Source organism: Strix uralensis, chromosome 7 (genome assembly GCF_047716275.1).
Source record: "Strix uralensis isolate ZFMK-TIS-50842 chromosome 7, bStrUra1, whole genome shotgun sequence".
Taxonomy (NCBI): domain Eukaryota; kingdom Metazoa; phylum Chordata; class Aves; order Strigiformes; family Strigidae; genus Strix; species Strix uralensis.
This window is the reverse complement of record NC_133978.1, coordinates 9,444,928-9,465,679: the sequence shown is the minus strand read 5'-3', so window position 1 is coordinate 9,465,679 and position 20,752 is coordinate 9,444,928. Positions and strand designations below refer to the sequence as shown.

The window sequence follows — 20,752 nt, the reverse complement described above, 5'->3', positions numbered from 1 at the left end:
CTACTATGGATGACAAGAAGTAGGCTTAATCTGCAGCAAAGAAATTTTAAGTTGGATACCCAGGGACGAAATACTGTAACAAAGGATAGTGAACTACTGAAGCTGGGGGACTACAGGATCTCTTATTTTTAGTGACTATGAAGAAATTAAACATATTTCAAGAATGGCTTGACTACATTTTATCCCGCTGTAATGCAAATGGGTGGACTACCAGCACTCTGAGGTCCTTTGCTGACACACCTTTCCAATAACCAACAGACTTGTATACTGCAACTCTTGACATTTCAACTCTAGCATTGACCATGTGCAGCACGTTATCAGCTCAGGACCCAAAAATCCACTGTTGTGTAGATCTGCCCAGCAGAAGCAGGTGCTTACATATATTGTGGGACTGTAGCTTTAGATTTGTGGCACTTGCTGCTATTTTGGAACTGAAACCTTTTGGTATGTATGTGCTGCGCTCATTTTCACTATAAGAATGTAATTAGTCACAAAACGGGGAAGTAAATTAAAAAGGATGTGAAATTTTATGTCCTGATCTTGAAAATTAAACAACAAATATTTATACTAAACCATCTCATATGCAATGATTCCTTTCAGTTACACATCTGTAAATTTTTACAATACACATTCAAACATTACTCCTATTGCATTTAAATCAAGTCTATAACTACACTGATGACTCATAAGTAAATGAATAGTACCACTAAAATCAAACTACAGATATTGAAGAATAGGCAGGAGTTTGGAGGTATAAATAAAGTAAGAGTTAAATTAAAGCCCTCCATTTTTTCCTCTATGAAAGAACAGAAAGCGTAACATTATATCTCTGAGTTCATATTCCAAATAATTTAATACAATTCAAACAAAATCAACTTATGACACTTAAAAGCAAAGCATAAACAACAGAAAAAGCAAAATGGGACTATTAAAGAGACGCCTTTGGGTTTACAATGTTTTGGCATTCAGAAAATTAAGTGCAGAAGCGAGTTTTTGGTTTGATATGCAAGAATTTAGACTGACTCCTGTTCTAAGCGCCCTCCTTGAAGTCAGTGTGAATTTTGCCACTGGCTTCAACTGGAGCAGGAATAGGCATGTTATCAGCCATTACAACAGGCTGTATTCTTCAGCTAACAATACACTTCCACATTTAAAGATAAAGGAAATCTGTTAAGTGACCTACCCGGAATGGATGGGACTTGAAACAAGGTTAACATTGTCCAAGGTGTCTGCAGCCCAGCTATAGTGTCTGAGAGAATCAGAATCAAACTCCCTTTGAAACGTCAGGTGCTTAAAAACATAATAAAAAAAGATAAATTGAAATTTAAAATTAACATGAAAAACACTTGTCTTAAATACAAGCTTTTTAATATAATTCTATTAAATTTAGATCTGGCCCCCTTCCACATAACAGTGGTGATATCTCAGGTATTAAAACTATTGGAAATCCCATAACAGAAACAAGGAATTCACAGACAAATTAATCTTACTCATTGTCAAACATTCTTTTTGCCCACTTTTCCTACTTCATTCAGTCACAACTATATTTCTCTCCCATCTTTACTTACGTGTGCAAAGTTAAGAAGATTGAAAAAAATACTACCATTTGCACTGCAATCATACAACATATAGACAGGCAGTATAATATTCCCTCACAGAAAACACCATTCGATAGATCCTTATTCAAGCAGAACCTGTGAATAACTTCACTGAGAGTTTAATTGAAGCTGTGAATGCATGACCAAGCTCCTGGTGGGAGGAGGGTTTAGTTTGTCTTGATACACGTACAACCAACATGAACGCTGTTTTCTGGAGTGCCACTGTCCCTACTCATCTCTATAAAAATAGCTTTAACCCTGTGAAGCGCTGCCACACTGGTGCTATAATTAACTGCCCCATCTGACAGACATTGAGGAGTAATTTGTTTCTCGCTACTGCCCATGGACACGCACACACATACTCATGCGCCCTGTGCTCTGCAACAAGGTCTCACACTATAAATCCTCTTATCTGTGTAGCAAAGCCATTCTAGTAAAATATTCTTTTTTCTCTGTTTCTTTTTTCCTAGGAAATTAAACAGATGAAAACTCCAAACACTGTTTGCCCATATTTCCAGGGTAATATGAAAGCTAAACAATTTAAGAAGCACTGTCAGAAGTTACATCAATAAAACTAAGCCGAGCAGCTGTCATCCAATACACACAGACTATCTTCACCCAAGATGGTGTTAAAGATGTCAGTGTTTCCTGTTAAGTAGGTTGTTTTCTGCTTACAGGCAAATACATCTAGAGAGAGCAGTCTGTTAAGACTAAAACCTCATGAGCTGTTTTCAAATCAAATTCTATGGGTTCAAGTCAAACCTGAGCCAAGCACACACTTCTACACAGGGAAGTTTTATTATTTCCACGTATTTTTTTTACGTACTGGCACACAGAAGTAGTGCAAATTAATTATTTTGAATGGAACTATCAGCATTAGTAGTAAATCTGGCAAAGTCAGTCAGAAACACACAAAAATACCTCTGTTGAGAAGCTTCCACAAGATAAGCAAGCAGATAGGTTCTGGTCAACAACAGAGCACTGCAACTCTCATCACTCTGGGGTTTCAAAAAAACTTCACTCTTTATAGACATTTCTTTTATTTCCAGTGAGCATCCCAGGTTTCCTTCCAAAACCCATCGATATTATAATTTACTGCCAATCAACAGAAATATCTGCAGGGTACAACTTTGCTCTGTCATCTGTCCAACACTGTGGCACATGGCTTGATGCCTCCTTCTTCTGCTACCTTAACTCTTTTATTAGGATTTTTCATTAAACTTTTTGCTGTAAGATACGGACTTAAGGCCTGATGGCTCAAACACAGACAACAACAATAATGGACAAACTTGCATATGTTAAACACCAAAATTCACCATCAGACATAAAAGATAAAATGAAAGTCATTAAAACAATGGCAATTAAGCAATGGCAGTGGATTTAATTAGCACCATTTTGAACAATGTACCATAATTTAGTTTAATGAAGACAGTTTTCTAACTCTTTCCAAAAGGACACCAGGGATTCTCCTACATTTCCTGAAGAGCCTGCAGTTTATGCAGGAAAGCCATTGCTGTTGATTTCTGCTATTCCCAGTGATCCAACTTCACAAGAGCTCACAGTGAGTGCGTTGTTACTTTTCATACCAAACAGTGTAAGATCCAGACAGTTGGTCTCAGAAGTTATAAAAAATTTAGATAAACAAAAATAAATTTATTCTTTTGCTCAGTGATTAACATTATCATCAAAAATAGGACAAAACAAAGAAACATAAGAAATGTGTAAAAAACAACAGCACAATTTAGTATTTGTCATTCAATTGTCTGCTAAGCCATAACAGTGACATCTCACTGAGGTCCAGGCATGCACCAGGACACATACATCAACAAATAAATGTGGGATCATGTTTGCTATAACACGAAAAATGCTGAAATTCTTTCAGCAGTGCAACACGGAAAACTAAACGTAGATCCACGTGATTTCCAAGAAAATAACACGATTCTAAAATAATCTGTACTAGACAGAGGTGCTACTGCGCTCACCAAGTTGCTGTAGGTTTGCCTACACACGTATACAGGGTTCTTTTTGGTCTATTCCTTTGTCCAGAGATACTGTCTGTAGATCAGGTGACTATATTTTCTGATGCATTCCTTTCTGACAAAGTGCACTCAAACAGATCTTTTGGAAATATTTACAGCCAGTAAAAGCACAAAGCCTGCAGCCAATAATTTTGGCAGAGAAACAGAGTGCGAAAAGCTAACAGCCGGACACATGCATCTTACACGCAGCACACATCTGTTGATCTCATTTTGTCAGTCTGTTGAGGTGCTGGATTTTCCAGGCAGGCAAAAAAATCTTCCTGTGTAAGTTGCAATATAAGCAGTCCAGAAGGTGGTACATCATCAGTGACATCAAATCATAGGATTCAACCTGTGTTTGGTCAGGTCCCAGTGTTCTCTCCCTGGACAGAGGGAGATTTAAATTTGCATTGCTAAAGGGCGTGGCATCGTTAGATGCAAATGCACGGATAAAAATACTGACAGTTCTGCTGGCGAGGATCCTGCTGGTTGCATAACTGAAGATCCAGGCTGTAATATCAGAGTTCAGCAAACAGAAGAATTTATGCTTCCTCCCAGATGAATTTATCCAGACAGAAGAGATTCAGCAAGCTGCTATGTAATGGGCAGCCTGATTCATCCTGCCTTTGGCTGATTAAATTCACAGGCTGATGTAAATTATTCCACGGAGAAAGTAGTTTGGATTTGGTCTGAGTTGCTGCATCCATGGTAACGGACCAGGACACAGAAATTTTAACTTCGCTCCAGCTAGGTTATGAGGCACAGCATGGCCTGGACTCAGACTTCCCTGTTGAACAGGGTCAGCAATAAACCACCAAATGCAAACAGTGGAGACTATTGCGACTTCTCTTGGAATTGGGATCTTCTGCTTAACCTGATCAAGAGGTTGACAAATGCCCCTTTCTCTTTTATATACTTACATTTTGATACAATTAAATCCCTTTACTCTGAGACTCTGCTGTTGCCATGATCTCCAGACAGGTCTGAGCTTTACTCAGAGAAATGGAATATGCAGCTAGGCAATGGCTCACTCCTTCAAAGTAGCGTGATAGCCCAAGACAGCCTTAACTCCTATCAGTTTCCAGAGGGACTTTTACGATATTGGTTTTGACCCACCATTATCTTTACTCCCATGAATACCATTGTTGGAACGCAGGGTGGCTTTTATCCTTGCTTTCTACTTCCATAGCAGAGATTATCTAAAAATCCAGTAATGTACAGAGGGAGGGATGTGAAGAAGAGAGGCGGGAGTATTCTCCATCTCCCAGATGCACTCCTTCCACTTCAGCCAAAGAGCTGTAAAGCTTACCACCATAGGTGTGGGCTGGGCTGAAGAACACAGGAATTCCAGAGGAGGGATATACTTTTTGTCAGGACTTCGAGGTTTGCAGAAGACATAGCAGAAAATTGTAGCTGGGCTCCCTTTTTCATGTAGATAAGTTTGTTGCTTTACTGTCATTTGTTTTTCAGGGGATCATGGTTTTACTAACCTCTTGAGACAGGACTGACATTTTTTTCCCACTACCACCTTCACCATTCCTGATCCCCTCCTGGACTTGAGAAACCTGAAGTTTGTCTAGAGGATTAAGATTAGAATAACATTTACAACTAGACTGTCAACCAGGCCTCCAGCCTGGCTTCATTTTACATGACAAACTTGGATCAGTGCTTGAACTGCAATAGTTGCACAATCATTGCTGGACAAAAACTGAAATCACAAAAATATGAAGACTATAAATGCAATGAAAACAGCCGACACTACTGCTCAGCACCAGCACTAGAAGGTTTTTGTATTTTGTTTTCTCACATCAAGAGCCAGCACTGCAAGAGATCGTCCAGAAAGCAGAGAGGTCCATGTCCACTCATATAGAATATGAAGTTTGCCCTAAAGTAGAGCTCCTATACATGATGTGGTGTCACTGCAATACCTCCATGTACAGATAATTCTTATTTTTCTAGTGGAATTTTGTAATACAAAACAGGTTAATGGTCCACACTTTGAACAATGTTGTTTAGGAGGTATTCAGCATAGTGCTGGTTTTAAATCTTGTTATGTGATAAAATGCACCCTAGCTGCTAAATCAATGCCATCTACTTTGATGGTAATCACAAAACCAGACAGAATCATAAAACAATGTAATATGTTCACAGACTGAAGAGCCTTCCCCTCTTCTGAAATTTCCATCATATTAAGAAGACTTAAAAAAGGCTTAGGAGTAGGAAGTGTCAGAATAACTTGTAGGTTCTCAGCCCTGAGATATCATTTCTTGTTCCCAGTGCCAGTAGTTTATTTTCTGCAGATTTTGTTTTCTGACTTCAAAACAAACAAAAGCAACAAAATTGCTGCTATGCAATGTTCAGAAATTCTCCCTAGCTGGCTGTTGCTAATCAAGGTTATTGGAGGTTTACAGCATTTCACTCGAAAGTAACAATCTAGTAATAAGCACTCAGTTGCTAAAGACAGAATCCAATTTCTGCCATTGTTATAATGCTACCAAAACTGTGTGCAAAAGCTGTAGTAAAACTGGATAATTTATACTACACTAGAATTTACAGACCAATACAATCAAGGTTTAAAATGCATGAGTCCTGCTCTGTGGACCCTTTCCCCCATGAAAGCATCCTCCGAGATCAGTAACGCCCCATGCAGGAACACTTGCCACTGCTGAGAGGAACATGTGTGAAAATGTTAGCAGAAAAACTCTGTTTCATTACAGTCCTCTTCTACGACATAAATAACAGTTCCCCTCCACAGTCCTTTAATTTCCAAGTAAACATTTCTATGTGAACTTTTATTCAACTTCCTAGCAGATCTCTGGCCTCTGTGTATCAAGAAACTTTTGAGTAATTCAGTTAGATTTGAAAATCTGAAGCAAGTTTACCACGCAAAATGCTGAGGAACTCGCAAACAAAGCATACAGTACCCCATCATCTACAGCACTAGCTTTTGGAAGGACTTTCCCACGCTATAATCAGGTCAAAAGATTCTGCTTTTGTTGTATTAGTCATTGTACAAATGTTTGGAAGGTACATAAACTGGTTAGCACATAATAGCTTAATCTTTACAAGGCCAAATTCTTCCCGAAGGTGGAAAAACAAGGACAGCAGTTGGGAGTCCTGTCCATGCAGGCAGAATGGGCAAATGTAATCCCCAGGCTGTACAGTACAGACAAAGGTTGCTTAGTGTAAAACACATTGCTCCCAGCTTATCAAAGCTCTCTAAGCATACATGTATCATTGAGCTCACAGAAGCTCCCATTGATTTCAATGGACAACCCCATACCCAGAAACGTAACTGGTCCCTTAAAGACTCTTTAGGTTTTGGACCCCATCACCCCATCTCTTGCAGGATCAAAACCACAATGTGGTAAACCCACAATTTTTTTCTCTCAGCAACTTTCTTCTCCCTTTTCAACAGTTAAAAGAGTAGTGATAGTCTCTGCAAGCACAGCTGGGGGCTGCAGACTGTCATCCCCTACAAATATAAAGCATGAATATCTAGTGGCAGAGATGGAGCACATACCTGATCCTTTGCTGGTACCAGCAGTTCTTCAATCATCATGCTGTCTCGGGCATAAGAACTTCTGTTCAGCGTGTAGGACCTATCCGAACTGAAGGAGCGGAGGCTGTTGTATTTACCATTTATCACAGAAAGTGCAGATGACAATGAGATGAACAAAAAATAAAAATAAAAAAATTAATACATGCAACTTCCAGGGATAGCATAAAATGGCAAAATACACATAATCTGTGAAATAAATACAAGGGAAAAAATGGAATAATAAGTATTTGACTATAGCTAAATATCCCCTTCCCTACAACGTACATAAGCAAAATCACAACAGATGTTTACTGCTTTGGCAGCAATGTCGTGGCTTTAGAATAAATCCAGAAAAGTGTATTCAAGTATTTAGTTGAACTTTGATAAATGTCTTCATGCCCTAATCCCGAAAGGAGACCCAGGAGGGCAGGTCTCAGGGGAGCTGTGGGTAGGTTACAGTGCCTGCCCATATGGCTCAGATTGCTGAAGCAGGTTTAACTAAGAGCAAGTTTTATGAGTTGTCATTCTCTTTGTGGCTGAACCACTTTTGACTGTTATAAACACTCTAGTTCTTCATTTAGTTAGAAAAAAGGATAATAATTTTGAAATGAAAGAAGAAAGAAATTTGCTTATTGATGATTAAATACAGATTCCAGTGCTCTGGGGATTATTTTGTGCATGTTAGACTATTTAGAAGTAACTATGATCATTCTGAACGTGTTGCAATTAAATCAACATAGGAGTGTGTAACACTTAACCCTGGAAGATACATTATGGTATGTGCTAAAAACATGCTGCAGGCCTAGACATGCTTGCTACGTGACAAAAAATAAAGTAGTAAAAAACGTGAATTAATAAAAAGCAACATCCAACAACATATTACACTTTTGAACTAGCAACACTTTTCAGACTAAAACTCTACAACATGTTTCATGCATTTTGTAGTTGCTAATCGAACTTTTCTAGTCCCTTAGCCCACGTTTCTCCTTGTGCTGGAAGCAGAACTGGGGTCTTAATTGCACAGTGTAGGCAAATGTTAAGCAGACTTTTACATGATAAACGGCATAAAGAAATCAAGTTATATTTGTTATAACAGAGGGATATTCTCTAAGGCTGAGCTTCCCCCCCCACAAAGTAAAAGCATGTCATTTTCCAGTATTGAATAAAATGAAGATGAGCAATGGCAGCAGCAGAAAGATGTAACACGATGCCATGCCTTCTTACCTGACTTTTGGACTAAAGCAATTTACAGTGGAAAAGAAACAGGAGAAATAGAAAGCAAAGAATCAGACAGGAAAAGCAAGATGTTATGGCTGGATGGCTTATATATTTAATGTGTTTATTTTTTAATGTTACACTCAGAATCAGTAGTAAGATACATCCACAGTATACTTTTTGCTAAATGAAGTACTTCACAGGAAAAACACTGTATTTGTCTCCTCTGAGCATAACATGTGCAATGTAAAAAATGAGTTACGCAGCAACAAATAGTAATGGCACTGCTAAAATCAGAAGCATGGGAATATTAGATTTCTCTCAAAAGATAACATGAGGTTGAACCCTCAGATCTACCTAACAGAGCTTGACTGTGAAATTCTGCTCTCCCACATGCACAGTGAGAATATAGACATGTGCAGGAAGAGTACTGTAATGAGTAAAAGGTGTCCTGTAAACCAGCACCCAGCTCTGTACACAAAGTGCACGCCCTCCCCACCATCACTGCGGTACTTCAGGACTGACCACATCTGATAGTGCCGTATGATGGCCTTGCTCACACCGACTTCTGTTTAAAAGCAGCATGTCAGCTTTGTTAATTAAGTTTACAAAGACATAAGATTCTCCCTTCAGATCTGTTTTGCTGATTTTCTAGCTAATGGACTATTTAAACACACTTTGGTATTCCTCATGAAATGTATTATCACATAAATACTTATTACCTTACCTAAAAATCGTTAAGTGAAGCAAAATATAGCTGGGGACTATGAAAGAGCAAATTTGCACTGCATGCTTGCATTTCTAATGCAACCATAACAAACAAGACTGAGGGGTAGACATCTAAGCTTTACCTTATGGGAGTTGCCATTTGCTGTTAGACAATGAACTCACTTTTTCAAACAGATCTTTAAACTACAGCATAGGAAAAAGTCCTCAGGGCTCCAGCTTATGAGGTTTAATTATTAGCTTCAATACGATTCAACTGTCAGTAAATACACTGCAAATCCACAACTATGGAATTAATCTCTGCTCATACAGCTTTAATTGTTTTGGGCAACGCACATTGCAGGCTTTAGCAAGATTCAAAAATGAAATCTAAAATGTTGATCTAGAAACACCTGAGTTGAAATCAATATTAGTCAGATATTATATTAAGTTTACAATATCTATTCACAGAAACTTTGGCCTGTTTTCTGCAACATGTAATCCAATCCGTTCCCTGTCAGATGAAGCCCTGCAACAAATTTAGGGTACATCTGCTTTTTTATTTTTGGGAGCATTTTTCTTTAATAGTGGTTATCTTGGCTGGATTACTCACTAGCACCTTTAAAGAAATAAAAGCACCCAAATAGCAAAATGATTTTCATTCAGTTTTTCTGGCATTTACATTCTTTGGCTAAGTTAGTCCATGAAGGAACACTCTAATGTGAGCATCAATCTGACCCACAGTAGTGAAAAGAAACCTGGTTTTGCTGGCTGTTGTAGATCAGTTTGTAGACCAGTTCCAAACTGCTAGCACAGAGGTGCCTTGGAGACATTCAGAGCATGAGCAGATACCAGAAAAAGTGAAGAGTTAGTTTTCTGTATCATTGCCATAAGAAGCCAACATGAATAAAGAATATGAAATAAAACTGCAATGAACATATGCTTTAAAGGCACAGTATTACCATAACACGGAAGTACACCCCCTCTACTTTGTTTCGAAATAGACTCCAGCCTTGTGTGAAAGAGCGCATTTGGTTTGTAAAAACTTGTAACTGTGGTGACATGCAAACACGAGAAACAGCAAATACAATACCTGGCGGAGCGGGCTCCCAGGCTAAAGCCCATGTATCCTTCAGCAGGCAAAGAATCATCTCCCAGCTCTTTCAGATCCTGGGGTCCGAGGTATTTGTCCGTATCACCTGTCATTGCATCCTCACCTGCCAGTACAAAAGCCAGGCTGAAATCAGCAGCTACATGTGTTGTAAATGTTTGTGTGCTTAGTAAGTCATAACGCCCTTCTCTGCTGGCCAACAAGGAATCAATCCCGTCACCCCCACTTTCCCTAAGGCTCTTTCCATGTAGTACGTCAATTATCCACCCCCTGAACGGGCCTGAGAAAACAGTTTTATTGGGGGCAAACGTAAGAAGCAAAACTCCACCCTGACGTAAATCCAATAAAGTTATACGAGGGATGACTTCTGCCCAATCGTTTAAGCAAGCCAAAGGGCTCTTCTGTACTTTGCACCATTGCAGTCCCTTTTGCTTTCCTTACTGAAAAAGCCCGAGCTGACAAACTAAGGTTACTCTGTATGAAAAGAAAAAAACGAAAAACCCTAAAAAGCTTGGCTGTGAGAGACAGCCTGTTCGCTCACCAGCACTGCAAAGTGCAGCAAGCTTGAATGGACGCTGAGTAAAAGAGGCGGGCCTTCCACCTTCGGTATTGCTCAACAACTTTTGCAAGTTTGAATGTCAGGGGGGAATTTCTTTTTTCTTTTTTTTTTTTTCCTAACGAGCTGCTTCGCGCTCCCAGGTTGATGTGCCGGAGGTAAGTGCTCCGTGAGGCCGCCGGGGCCGGGGGCTGAGGCCGGCCCCGGCCCGGCCCGGCGGGAGCAGAACAAAGCCTTGTGCCGCGCCGGGCAGCGCGAAGCCCCGCGGCCGCGGGGGAACACCCCCCGGAGAGCCCCCCGCCTGGGCCATCGCCCCAGACACGCACCATTAGGGGGTTTTTAGCAAAAATGAAAGGAAGGAGAGTTAAATCTTCGGACAGGGGGGCAGAGGCCGCAAAGGGTTAACGGAGCAGCTCGCCCTCCCCGGCAGCATTTGCATACCATTACATCATGCAAACCCACATTCCTGCATTGACAGAGCAAGTCCAAAATATGCCTTTTGCGGTTGTAGGATTTTTTTTCCGCCCCCCCCTCCGCCGTTCCCTCACCACCACAGGGCAGAGCGAGCTCCCGTAAGCTCGTTCCTTGCCGCCGCTCCCGCTCCCCCCTTTGTCTGAGCGCGTTTGAGGTGTGTAAAAGTTGCACAACGCCGAAGTTGAACAGCGTGTTCTCGGAGGTAGGTGACTCCGCAACCCGGCGAGACGTTTCCCGCTTTCATTCAAGGAGTTTAGACTAGTTTCCATTCACTTCACTCAGGAAACCACAGGCGAGCTCTGGTTTTAAACTAACAATCAATTCTAAAAATACCCCTTCAGCTACTGCTTTGCAAACGGCAAACAGAGCAACTTTCTCCTCCAGCCCAGCAACAACCAGTATTTTAAGCAACAGTTTAAAAGCTAAAATGTTCATAATACATCAGAAAGCATTCAAAAAAACACCAGAAAGAGAAACATTATATATTAAGTGAAACTTTAAAAAGTCTTACTGTTTTGGAAAGCCATTTTCACCAGTCTGGTCTATAAGAATTTTTTCCCTGGTGTTTCCAAGAATTCCTATTAGTCCTATTAGTCCTTAAGCAGTGATTTAGAGTTAATCTCCAAACCAGCACAAGCAAGCTAATCCCTGTGGGTCATATTCGCTTTCCACACAACAACTGAGATCTTCTTAACATCTTGATCTCTTCGTATGTATTTTAGGACACGTGCATCTTTGTCCTCTCAACTCAGATCAAAGTTCTTTGCAAATATGAAACAAAATAAAAAATAATGACTACAGTTAAAAAAAAAATCCCCTTTTAATCACTCTGCAGACATCCCTTTAAAGCTTCTGCTGATTGGATTACAGCCTCCCTTGGCAAGCCTCTTGAATGGTGACATAAATGCAGGCACTCCAGTTATTTGTATGTAAATAGGGGTGCTGCGAGGGTGTAGTTTTTCTGTAACTTGATCCCGGGGGCTGAGCAGGGAGCGCGGGGCTGCGGGAAGGGCGCTGGGCTACGCCGCGCCGCGCTCCGCCCGCCGGGGCCGGGGCCGGGGCCGGGGCCGGGGCCGGGGCCACCTCCCCCCGCCAGCCCCACTCCCACTCCCCGCCAGCCCCACTCCCAGGGGCGCCAGTTGCGCCCCCGCTGCCCTGTGGGTGCCCCGGCGGGGTCTGGGTGCTGCCCCCGCTCCCTCTCCGCCTTCCCGCGTGGGGTGCTTGTGGGTGCCGAGGGAAAAGTGAGGCGCTTGAGAAAACTGGACTGCAGCTGGGGGGTGACCGGGTGGCCCGGAGAGGGCAACTGTAAGCAACTGCTAACTGGGCCAGTAAATTTGGAAACTTCGTCCCTTACAACACCTGAAGACAAGCGCTGCACCACTGTAAGGAACAGGCGAGGCATTTTCTTTAGCAGCATCATTTGTCAGAGGCAAGGCGGAGAATGATAAAAAAACTATTCCAAGCTGAGCTGCAAAATACGTTCGATGTTATCCTGCTCTGCAGCTAATCCAGTCAGATCAGGATTACTCTGATGAAATGCTCTCATCAAAGGAAATGCTGCATCTAGGAGTGGTAATTTCAAAGAATTCCAGACATTGTTCTGTGATCGTGGGAGGCTGGAGTGAAACGGGTGGTGCACGTTTCAGCAATCCCTCTCAGTTTAATTAGGAGCCACAGCCTAATCCTCTGTGCTTCAGGTAACAAGCACAGTGTTTGCTCGCAGCACACTATTCCTGCAGAGAGAGGTCCCACGGAAAAGACAAAATTAATCTCTGAACACAAACGATAGAGGAATGCCCCAAAAAGTCAAAGCAAAGGCCCATCAGTTCTAGTATACCCTGTGTCTCTGGCAGCAGCCATACTTCGCGGAGGAGTGTAAGAACATGAAACAGTGGAAGTCCTGTGGGACATTTTTCTAGCTGGCAGTGATTTAAACACATATTTTCTAAAACTGAAAGAGGTTTCTCTAGTCACGAAGAGGTATTTTTCCCCCCTTTTAAAATTCTTCCAGTTACACTTTGAACCCATGTCAACTTTTTGTGTTCCCCACACCAAGGATGCGTGCAAGGAATCGCGCAATTCAACGACCTGTTCCAGGCAGAGCAGCCCTTTTAAACCGAATCTGCCCCTTGCTGGTTTCACTGCCATCCCCTATTCTTGGACTTCTGGAGAGGCAGCAAGCATTACTGCTCGCTCTGCCACCCACTATTTTACACGTTCCAGTCTATCCCTCATTCAGCTTTTTTCTGGGATAGACAGTCCTACTCTCTTTACTCCTTTCTTCCGAGAAGCTTTTCCATACCTCTCATCTCTTGTGTCACCCTTTTCCATGTTTTCACCATTTTCCTGGTCCCTCAGCATGTCTCCTACAGCTGGGAATTTCAAGAGCACAAGGTAGGTGCTCTTTTTAGAGACCAGTGAGAAATACAGGCTCTCTGGCAGCAGGAGAGAAGCCATCATGTGGCTTGGGAAAAGTCCCAGACAAAATTTAATCATAGCCTGAGATCCAAATGGGCATTTGTTATTGGCTTTGCTAAAGATCCCCAAAGCTTTTGCCACTCCCTCGTCCCAGCCTGTCCAGAGCTGCCCGGTGGCAGAAGACGTACAGCCACAAGGAAGAGCAGGATGTTTCCAGTTGTAGCCAAGGTTTTGGTTTCACACAAGGATGGAGAAAAGCCAATCCCAAAGTGCTGAAACTTTTATGAATCTGTAAAATTTTATGGAGACAAAGAAACTCAGAAAACTCTGAGCACAAAATAAAATAAATCAACCCCTCCTAAAATGATCAGTAACAGACTTTCATGCATGGGGATGCCCTGACCTGTCTTAAATGCACTTAAACTGCTGTATCTCAGCACCTATTCAGGGATCAGGCAGTGTGCATTCATGGCTTGTTAAAACCTCTGTCTAATCTGCCAGGGATTGATTAGCATGATACTTACTCCTACTGAGAGAGGAATCACCATTAAATAGGTTTAAAACGGTGTCCTTATTTACACCCAAAAGTTTGTTATCTACTAAAGACTAAAAGCTCAACGATGTGTTTCCTGACCATGACTCTCTAAATTCTGAACACCCGAACTGGTTTTTGGTTTGGATTTTTTTTTTTCCCTTCGCTGCTCACATAGTCTCACCCCTCTTTGTATCAGCTCCCATTGCGCGCTGTCCCTTCGCCTCTGGGACAGCAGTGGCAGCTTTTGGGGGACTGTCGTGACAGAGCTCATTGCTGGGTTGTGGCAGTTGCAGCAGGGCTCCAGCTTCCTCCACCAGAATAAAGCTCTTGCAGCCGCCCAGAGGGATGCTCCGAGGCTGAGCATGCGACTGCAGAGGAGAGGGTTCCCTCCAGGCCCCCTGCAAACGGCTTGGGTTGTGCTTTAGCATGGCTGATTCCTGGCTCCCCACCAGCCCCGTGGCTACAGGGTGCACCGCTGGGGCTCCCAGCTGCACAGGGCCTGGGATGGGAGCTCACATCTGAAGTCAGTAAGAGGAAAGACCCAGTTCTTGCAGTCTCAGGTTTCACATTTATAAGACTTGCAATCTCTTTAAAAATAAAATCAGAGCACGTGTTCAGTATGCACTGGAATTGCTCTATAGTGTTGTACAAACTTTCTGCTACATTCGAAGATGTGCCTTCACTGTTTTCCCCACAAAGTCATGTTCACAACTTTCAAAAAAAACACCATTTCTTTTTTGCGGTGTAGCAGTTTCCCAGCGTTTAACCTCATTTAGGCAGATTTGCCAGAGTAGTCTAGGAAAAGGAAGAAAAGATCTCTCCTCTCAACCAGTCTGACTCCAAACCAAACCGTCCTCGGCAGGGAAGACAAATTACACAATTTCCATGTAAATACTTATTTAGTGGGCACAGCAAGACATAAACACAAGGAAACAGCTTCCTGACATTTGTCTCTGAGCTCTGAGACTCTACTTTCCAAGCCTTCAATTTCTCTTATGAGAGAAACCTTGAGGATTGTGGCATATTGAGAAATCATTAAACAAGTTTCTCTCACTGAAGAGTTTTGGCTGATGACATGAACATTAGCCAAGTGAGGCAGAGCTCATACTTGGGTGGTAAATTTCTGCCCTACTCTCACTTGGAAATCAACTCCCTGGCTATGAGATTTGTCAGAGTGCATTGCCATCTTGAACATATTTATGTCGATAAGTGGATGCACTGCATATAAATAGCATATCAACATCGCGGAGTTGTGGGGATGAGCGTTGATATATTGGCTTTACAGATGTGCAAGTCAGGAGAGACAGGCCAGTGGTTATTACCTCAAAGCCTGCAATTCATCGCATGCCTTGCACGCTTGAATGCTTCAGCATAGATTGATAAAATACCTATTATTTGACTTGAGAGCTCCCTTTCAGTGTTAGATTTGAAAATTACCCTTTCATATATAAACCAGTCCCTTAGCTCCCCTAGTAACAACAGGGGTGCCAAATGCAGTCTTTAGGCAATTGTATTACCTGCATTCTTAATTTTTGTTTTGTTTTTTGTTAAACTGAGAGTTAGTGACTATAAAAGCCTTCCATGGATTTGGGCTTAAAAATGATCCCTTACATTAAAAGACACATTTTACATCTTTGCTTCTAATATTCAGACCCCACATAGGAGTGTTTCTCATCTGTACCTCGACGCATGCCGTGCAGTGGGATATGGCAATGGCTCTATTAACTAACACTATTATGCATCAGTGTTCCAGTCAGTTAAAACAATAGAGTATTTTGAGCGGTACAATAGCCTAAGAGAGTTATTTGGAAAACACAGGTGTACTGCAAGAACACTATCCATTTGGAACAGCAGCAATGGGAACACTATGACAAACTGAAAACAAACCAAAAGCCTCAACGCATGAATTAAACAAGAGCTGCACACAATGAATTTAGCTAAATATCTTTTACACCTTACCGCTTAAATGCTATAAATATTAAAAGTAAATGAACCCAGTCACCTATTTTTCTACTAGAGAAGAAAAAACTGCAGCTCTAGTGCAAGTGAATCGGGACTTACAGAAATACCTTCAGGACACTGTCTTGCTCTTAATCGACTCAAGACCTTCCTGTTTCTGAATGTCACCTGGGAACCTAATCCCGCCGTGGCCTCTGGAAACCTGCAGCTCCTGGTGAAATTCACACAGACTCTTCTGCACATCCAAACCAGGGGAGGTCTGGCCTAACAGGATGTTGGTAGAGGGGAGGAAAGCAGCTGCCAAAGGAGTTTGAAATACTTGGGGACCACTACAGCCATGTCAAACCTGCCCAACACTGAGAGTAAACTCGGATGGGCAGGTTGCTAGTGCCCATAGCTCAGGAGACTTATTTAGAAGCACTGAAAACAGAGGGCTTTATTGCCACTCATTGATTTCACGTCACTCTGCAGGATGATACAGATGAAATCTCAGCTACAAGGTACTTCCTTAATACTAATAAACACCAACGTGTTGAGTCTAATGGAGCACCCTCTTTATTCAGGACAAAAGTAATCTGATGCGTTTTTACTGAATGTCATGACTGAAATATTGTTTAAAAAAACCAAACCACAACAAACCCTGAAAATACTTCTGCCCAGGATAAGGGTCCACTATCAATGTAAATCAATCATTTCAGAGCTGATTTCACATCAGAATTTTAAAAAAACCCCTAATCAAGAAATTCATTCCTTCTGCTGTTCACTTTCACTGTCAGCTGTTTCTTCCAAAGTGTTTTGATATTTGACCCTTTTGTCCGATATTTAATATTTCAGTTACAATAATAAAACAATTCTCCAACTTTATAGAAGCAGCAGCAAAAAGACTATTCCAGGAAAATTGAGGTAATTTGATTAAAAAATTGGCAGTAAGAAATTCAGAAGAAGTTAGAGGATTATCAGCAATAGCTCAAAGAATTTTTGAAAGCAGAATTGTAAAGCAGAAATTATTGCCAGTGGGATAATAAGAAAATTATCTGAAAGGATTAATTTTCAGACAGATGAAATAAAAGGAAGAGGCTTAAGTTAAATATCACTGCAATACAAAAATGCACAAATACCTTCTTCAACATCTGACAAATATTCAGCATCACTGAGTATTTCAGGGGCATTGGCTCTACGAACTGCATGATTTAAATAAACAAAATAATTAAATAAAAGCATAGACTATCAATGTGTCAACAAAACAATGTAAAACAGTAACAAATGTGCAAAGACAATATCCAACTAATACTGTTTGGTTGTGGTTTTGTTTTTAAACAAACATTTCTTACAACAACAAAAGACTGAAAAATAAGCAAGAGGGTATTTTTATTTTTTAATACCTTCATCATCAGACATATCAAGAACTTCATTCATGGTTTCGGGTACATTCATTTTGTGCTTTTCTGTAACAGTCTGTCAAAGAAAAAAATCATTTTAGAGTGCAGACAATTTTTCTTAAAATTATAATTATTTTAAAAATTAAATGCAGGGTAGGACATATTTTATCTGCAGTTAGGAAAACAAGATATATTTTTTTAGCTTCTTAGTCACTTTCCTTTTTATAGATGCATTGAACTATACTCTAAAGACTACAGGAAAAGGCAATGTTATATTTGTATTTTAAACTATATTTGCATTTTCACAGCAGAAAAAGCATGAGCTGAAAGCCTAGAAGATGATGATATCAAAAGAAGAAACAAATACACCGAAGTGAGTTTCATGTTGAGGGGTTTAATAAGAACTCCTTAAATAGTCGTTAAATTGTGAGCAGGAATGTGTCATCTCTAAACTAAACTTTCTGAGGGAAGTATTTCTCCTTTGTCATTAGAAAAATGCTGCAATTTGGGAGCAGGCTTAATCTATTTGATTTTTTTCAGAGGTGCCTCAGCATGAATTGTGTGTTTTTCCCACAAATGAGAACAATTGTAACCACATGCAGGCTAAATGATACCCCTTAAGGAATTTGTGCATTAAAGACACTCAGAAGTGGTTGGTTAATTTTCATCCTGATGTTTATATTGATTCAGTCTCAAAAAACAATATAAAAAAAAAAAGTTATGAATGCCTGAATCCTGTTCCTAGAATACCTGTGTATCCCACAAATGACACACACAGGCACATTTTACTCCAGCTGGGGTACAGCACAACAGACTCTGGTAAAGTTTTATGTCAAGCAGGAAACCCTGCAGAGTTACCATTCAAGGAGTGCAGTGGAATTAAAAAACCAAGCAAACAAACAAAAAAAGCCCCCAAAAAACCAAACCCCACAGCAAAAAAACCACTCCTATCTTCATGGAGTTTTTATATGATATTATTTTTAACCACCATTACTTCTCATCCCTCACATATAAACAAGAAATCATTAACAAGTTCAGGAGGACAAAATGGCTTTTCCATTTTCATTCGGTTTAAAATATTTCAGGTTTTCTCTGGCCTCATGAATACTCAATTGGCAGTTCATGTTTCTTGGGCTACTGCCATCACTTGATATGGGCAGAAGAGCTCCTGCATGCTCAAACATCACAAAACTTTTTAAAAGCCTCACACTTATTTCATTTTGTGGGAATTACTTGGAAAGCTTTTTAACACGTTGCTGTTAAGCTAGCAAAATCACAGGACTTTATTTTTTCAGGCACTACTGGATTTTTTTAATTGGTGTTTGAGCATAAATTATAGTAAAATTAGCTATGCTCATCCTTGATTTCATTAAATTTACCTTTGGGAGTTGTTTAGCCACAAGCCTCAAAAAATAAGTCTCAGCAGTCAAACTGAGTTTTTAAGACCCTCAGTTGTAAATCAGATTTCCTGCCTAGGCTTCCAAAGTCTGACAATTACACACTTGTGACTGATAAGCAGCATATTCTGATTTTAATGGAAATTATTTCTGGGTTTCTCTTGAGAGTAGGTATTTGGGGTAGTATAGGCCTTTCAGCATCTAACATTTCTTCTAGCATGATTCAAAGCCTGACCCACCATCCCTCTACTCTTCTTCAGCTACAGAACATAAATAATCAGTCATCTTACACAGCACAAACTCCCCCAGCTTCTTAGTTCTACAAGCTAAGAATGACCTTGGATATTGGGAGTTCTTTGCATAAAAATGTGGTTTTACTTTTCCTGCAGCTACCTAGTTGTATGCCAGGCAATCATTCAAGTTTATGCTACCCTGTATGATCTCCACCAAATTTTTCAGGTTGTGGAAAACTATTTTGGAATCTTTCTAGAGAGAAATGTGTTCCTGAGAAAACCTAGAGAGAAGCTGTAAGAGAAAGTCATGACTGTTTTCTAGCATATCCCTTTATATTTTATTGTTCTGAAATTTGTCTTTTGTTTGGTGGATTTTCTGTAAGATACTGAATTATAGACCAGAGCCAGGAAAGTCACAGGAAGAAAAGGCACATGCAGTAGCAGATCTAGATAGAATCTGCCTGTCATCCCAAATGCTCATTGTATTGCAGCTGCCTGCTCACACTGATAGACCACACAAATGGGTGATGACAAAACATGGAACAAACAGTAACTGTTTTCCATCTCTGATGCGCCTAAAAATACATATGGGCACATATTTCTCCTCTTAATCAGAAAAAAAAAAAAAAAAAGTTGTAGAAAGGAAAAAGCAAGTTTGGATCCAATGTTCTGAATTTATGTTCTTAAGACCCAATTTTGGCTTTACTACTATGGTGGTGCATGGAGGCTCCTCACCTCACAAAACTGTATTCTGCATAGAGCAATTTGGCAAAACATTAGCAGACAGAAGATCTTTCTGAAAAATATTTTGGATTCTCTGAATCACCATTTTTCTGACAGCAGTAATATCTGACCATTGCTAGTCCCTTTAATTTCTCCTGGCTAACAGTAAATAGATATCTGGGGTTGAAGGAGCTGACTGTTGCTGCTTGCAAAAGACAGCCTTTCACCATCTGTCAGAAGATGCCAGAAACCACACCATGAGGTGCTTTTAAGTAAATCCCAACAACTTCTTAGATTGGAATGGGTTCTTTTGGGCCAAATACAAGCCATTATACATCAGTCCCTTGGCAAACCCTCACAATAGGCAGAAGCAGCTTCTATTTACATAAGTCAGTAGAAATGTCTTTTCAAATACAAACCAGCCCGTATTCATGTGATTCGTGCCCTAAACAACAAGATGTGAGGAAAACCACGGCAACTATGACCAGTCCTTTACACTGTCCATTTTCTGCTCGGTTGGTAGTCTTTCTGCATACCTCCTAATAGTGTGTACGGCCTTAAAAATATATTGCTCGCATTTGACTTAATATCCTCTTTATACTGCTAAAAGGAAATAGGTGGAAATCAAACTGGAATCTCAGTAGACATGTGACTAAACAAAGCTGAATACACTGGCTTAGGAAAAATTCTTCCATTCACTACTGAACTAAGCTGTACTTACAATTGTAGTCATGGTCTCTTCTGTCACCACCTTCAATGTGTCAACGACTGAAATGTAGCCAAGTCGCTTAGCAATGGCAAGGGCAGTGTTTCCATTCTAGCAATTGAAACATTTATAACAAAAGTTGAATGTTAGCAAGGAAAAGTGTAGAAACTGCTAATTAACTTCA

At 40.6% G+C, this 20,752-nt stretch overlaps 1 protein-coding gene across 31 annotated transcripts in view; it reads right to left on the bottom strand.

The window, feature by feature from the left end:
• ANK3 (ankyrin 3) overlaps positions 1-20,752 on the bottom strand; it is a 379,686-nt gene that overhangs the window by 64,489 nt on the left and 294,445 nt on the right. For 20 of the 31 annotated variants that reach the window (XM_074874343.1, XM_074874344.1, XM_074874360.1 and 17 more), the window contains 6 exons: positions 20,584-20,679; positions 17,513-17,585; positions 17,249-17,311; positions 10,171-10,294; positions 7,140-7,242; positions 1,184-1,290 (listed from right to left, as the gene is read on the bottom strand). In XM_074874343.1, coding sequence (XP_074730444.1) covers positions 1,184-1,290; positions 7,140-7,242; positions 10,171-10,294; positions 17,249-17,311; positions 17,513-17,585; positions 20,584-20,679 — 566 coding nt within the window. The remainder of the gene's footprint in view (positions 1-1,183; positions 1,291-7,139; positions 7,243-10,170; positions 10,295-17,248; positions 17,312-17,512; positions 17,586-20,583; positions 20,680-20,752) is intronic. The other 11 variants (XM_074874355.1, XM_074874361.1, XM_074874356.1 and 8 more) reach the window with 3 other exon arrangements.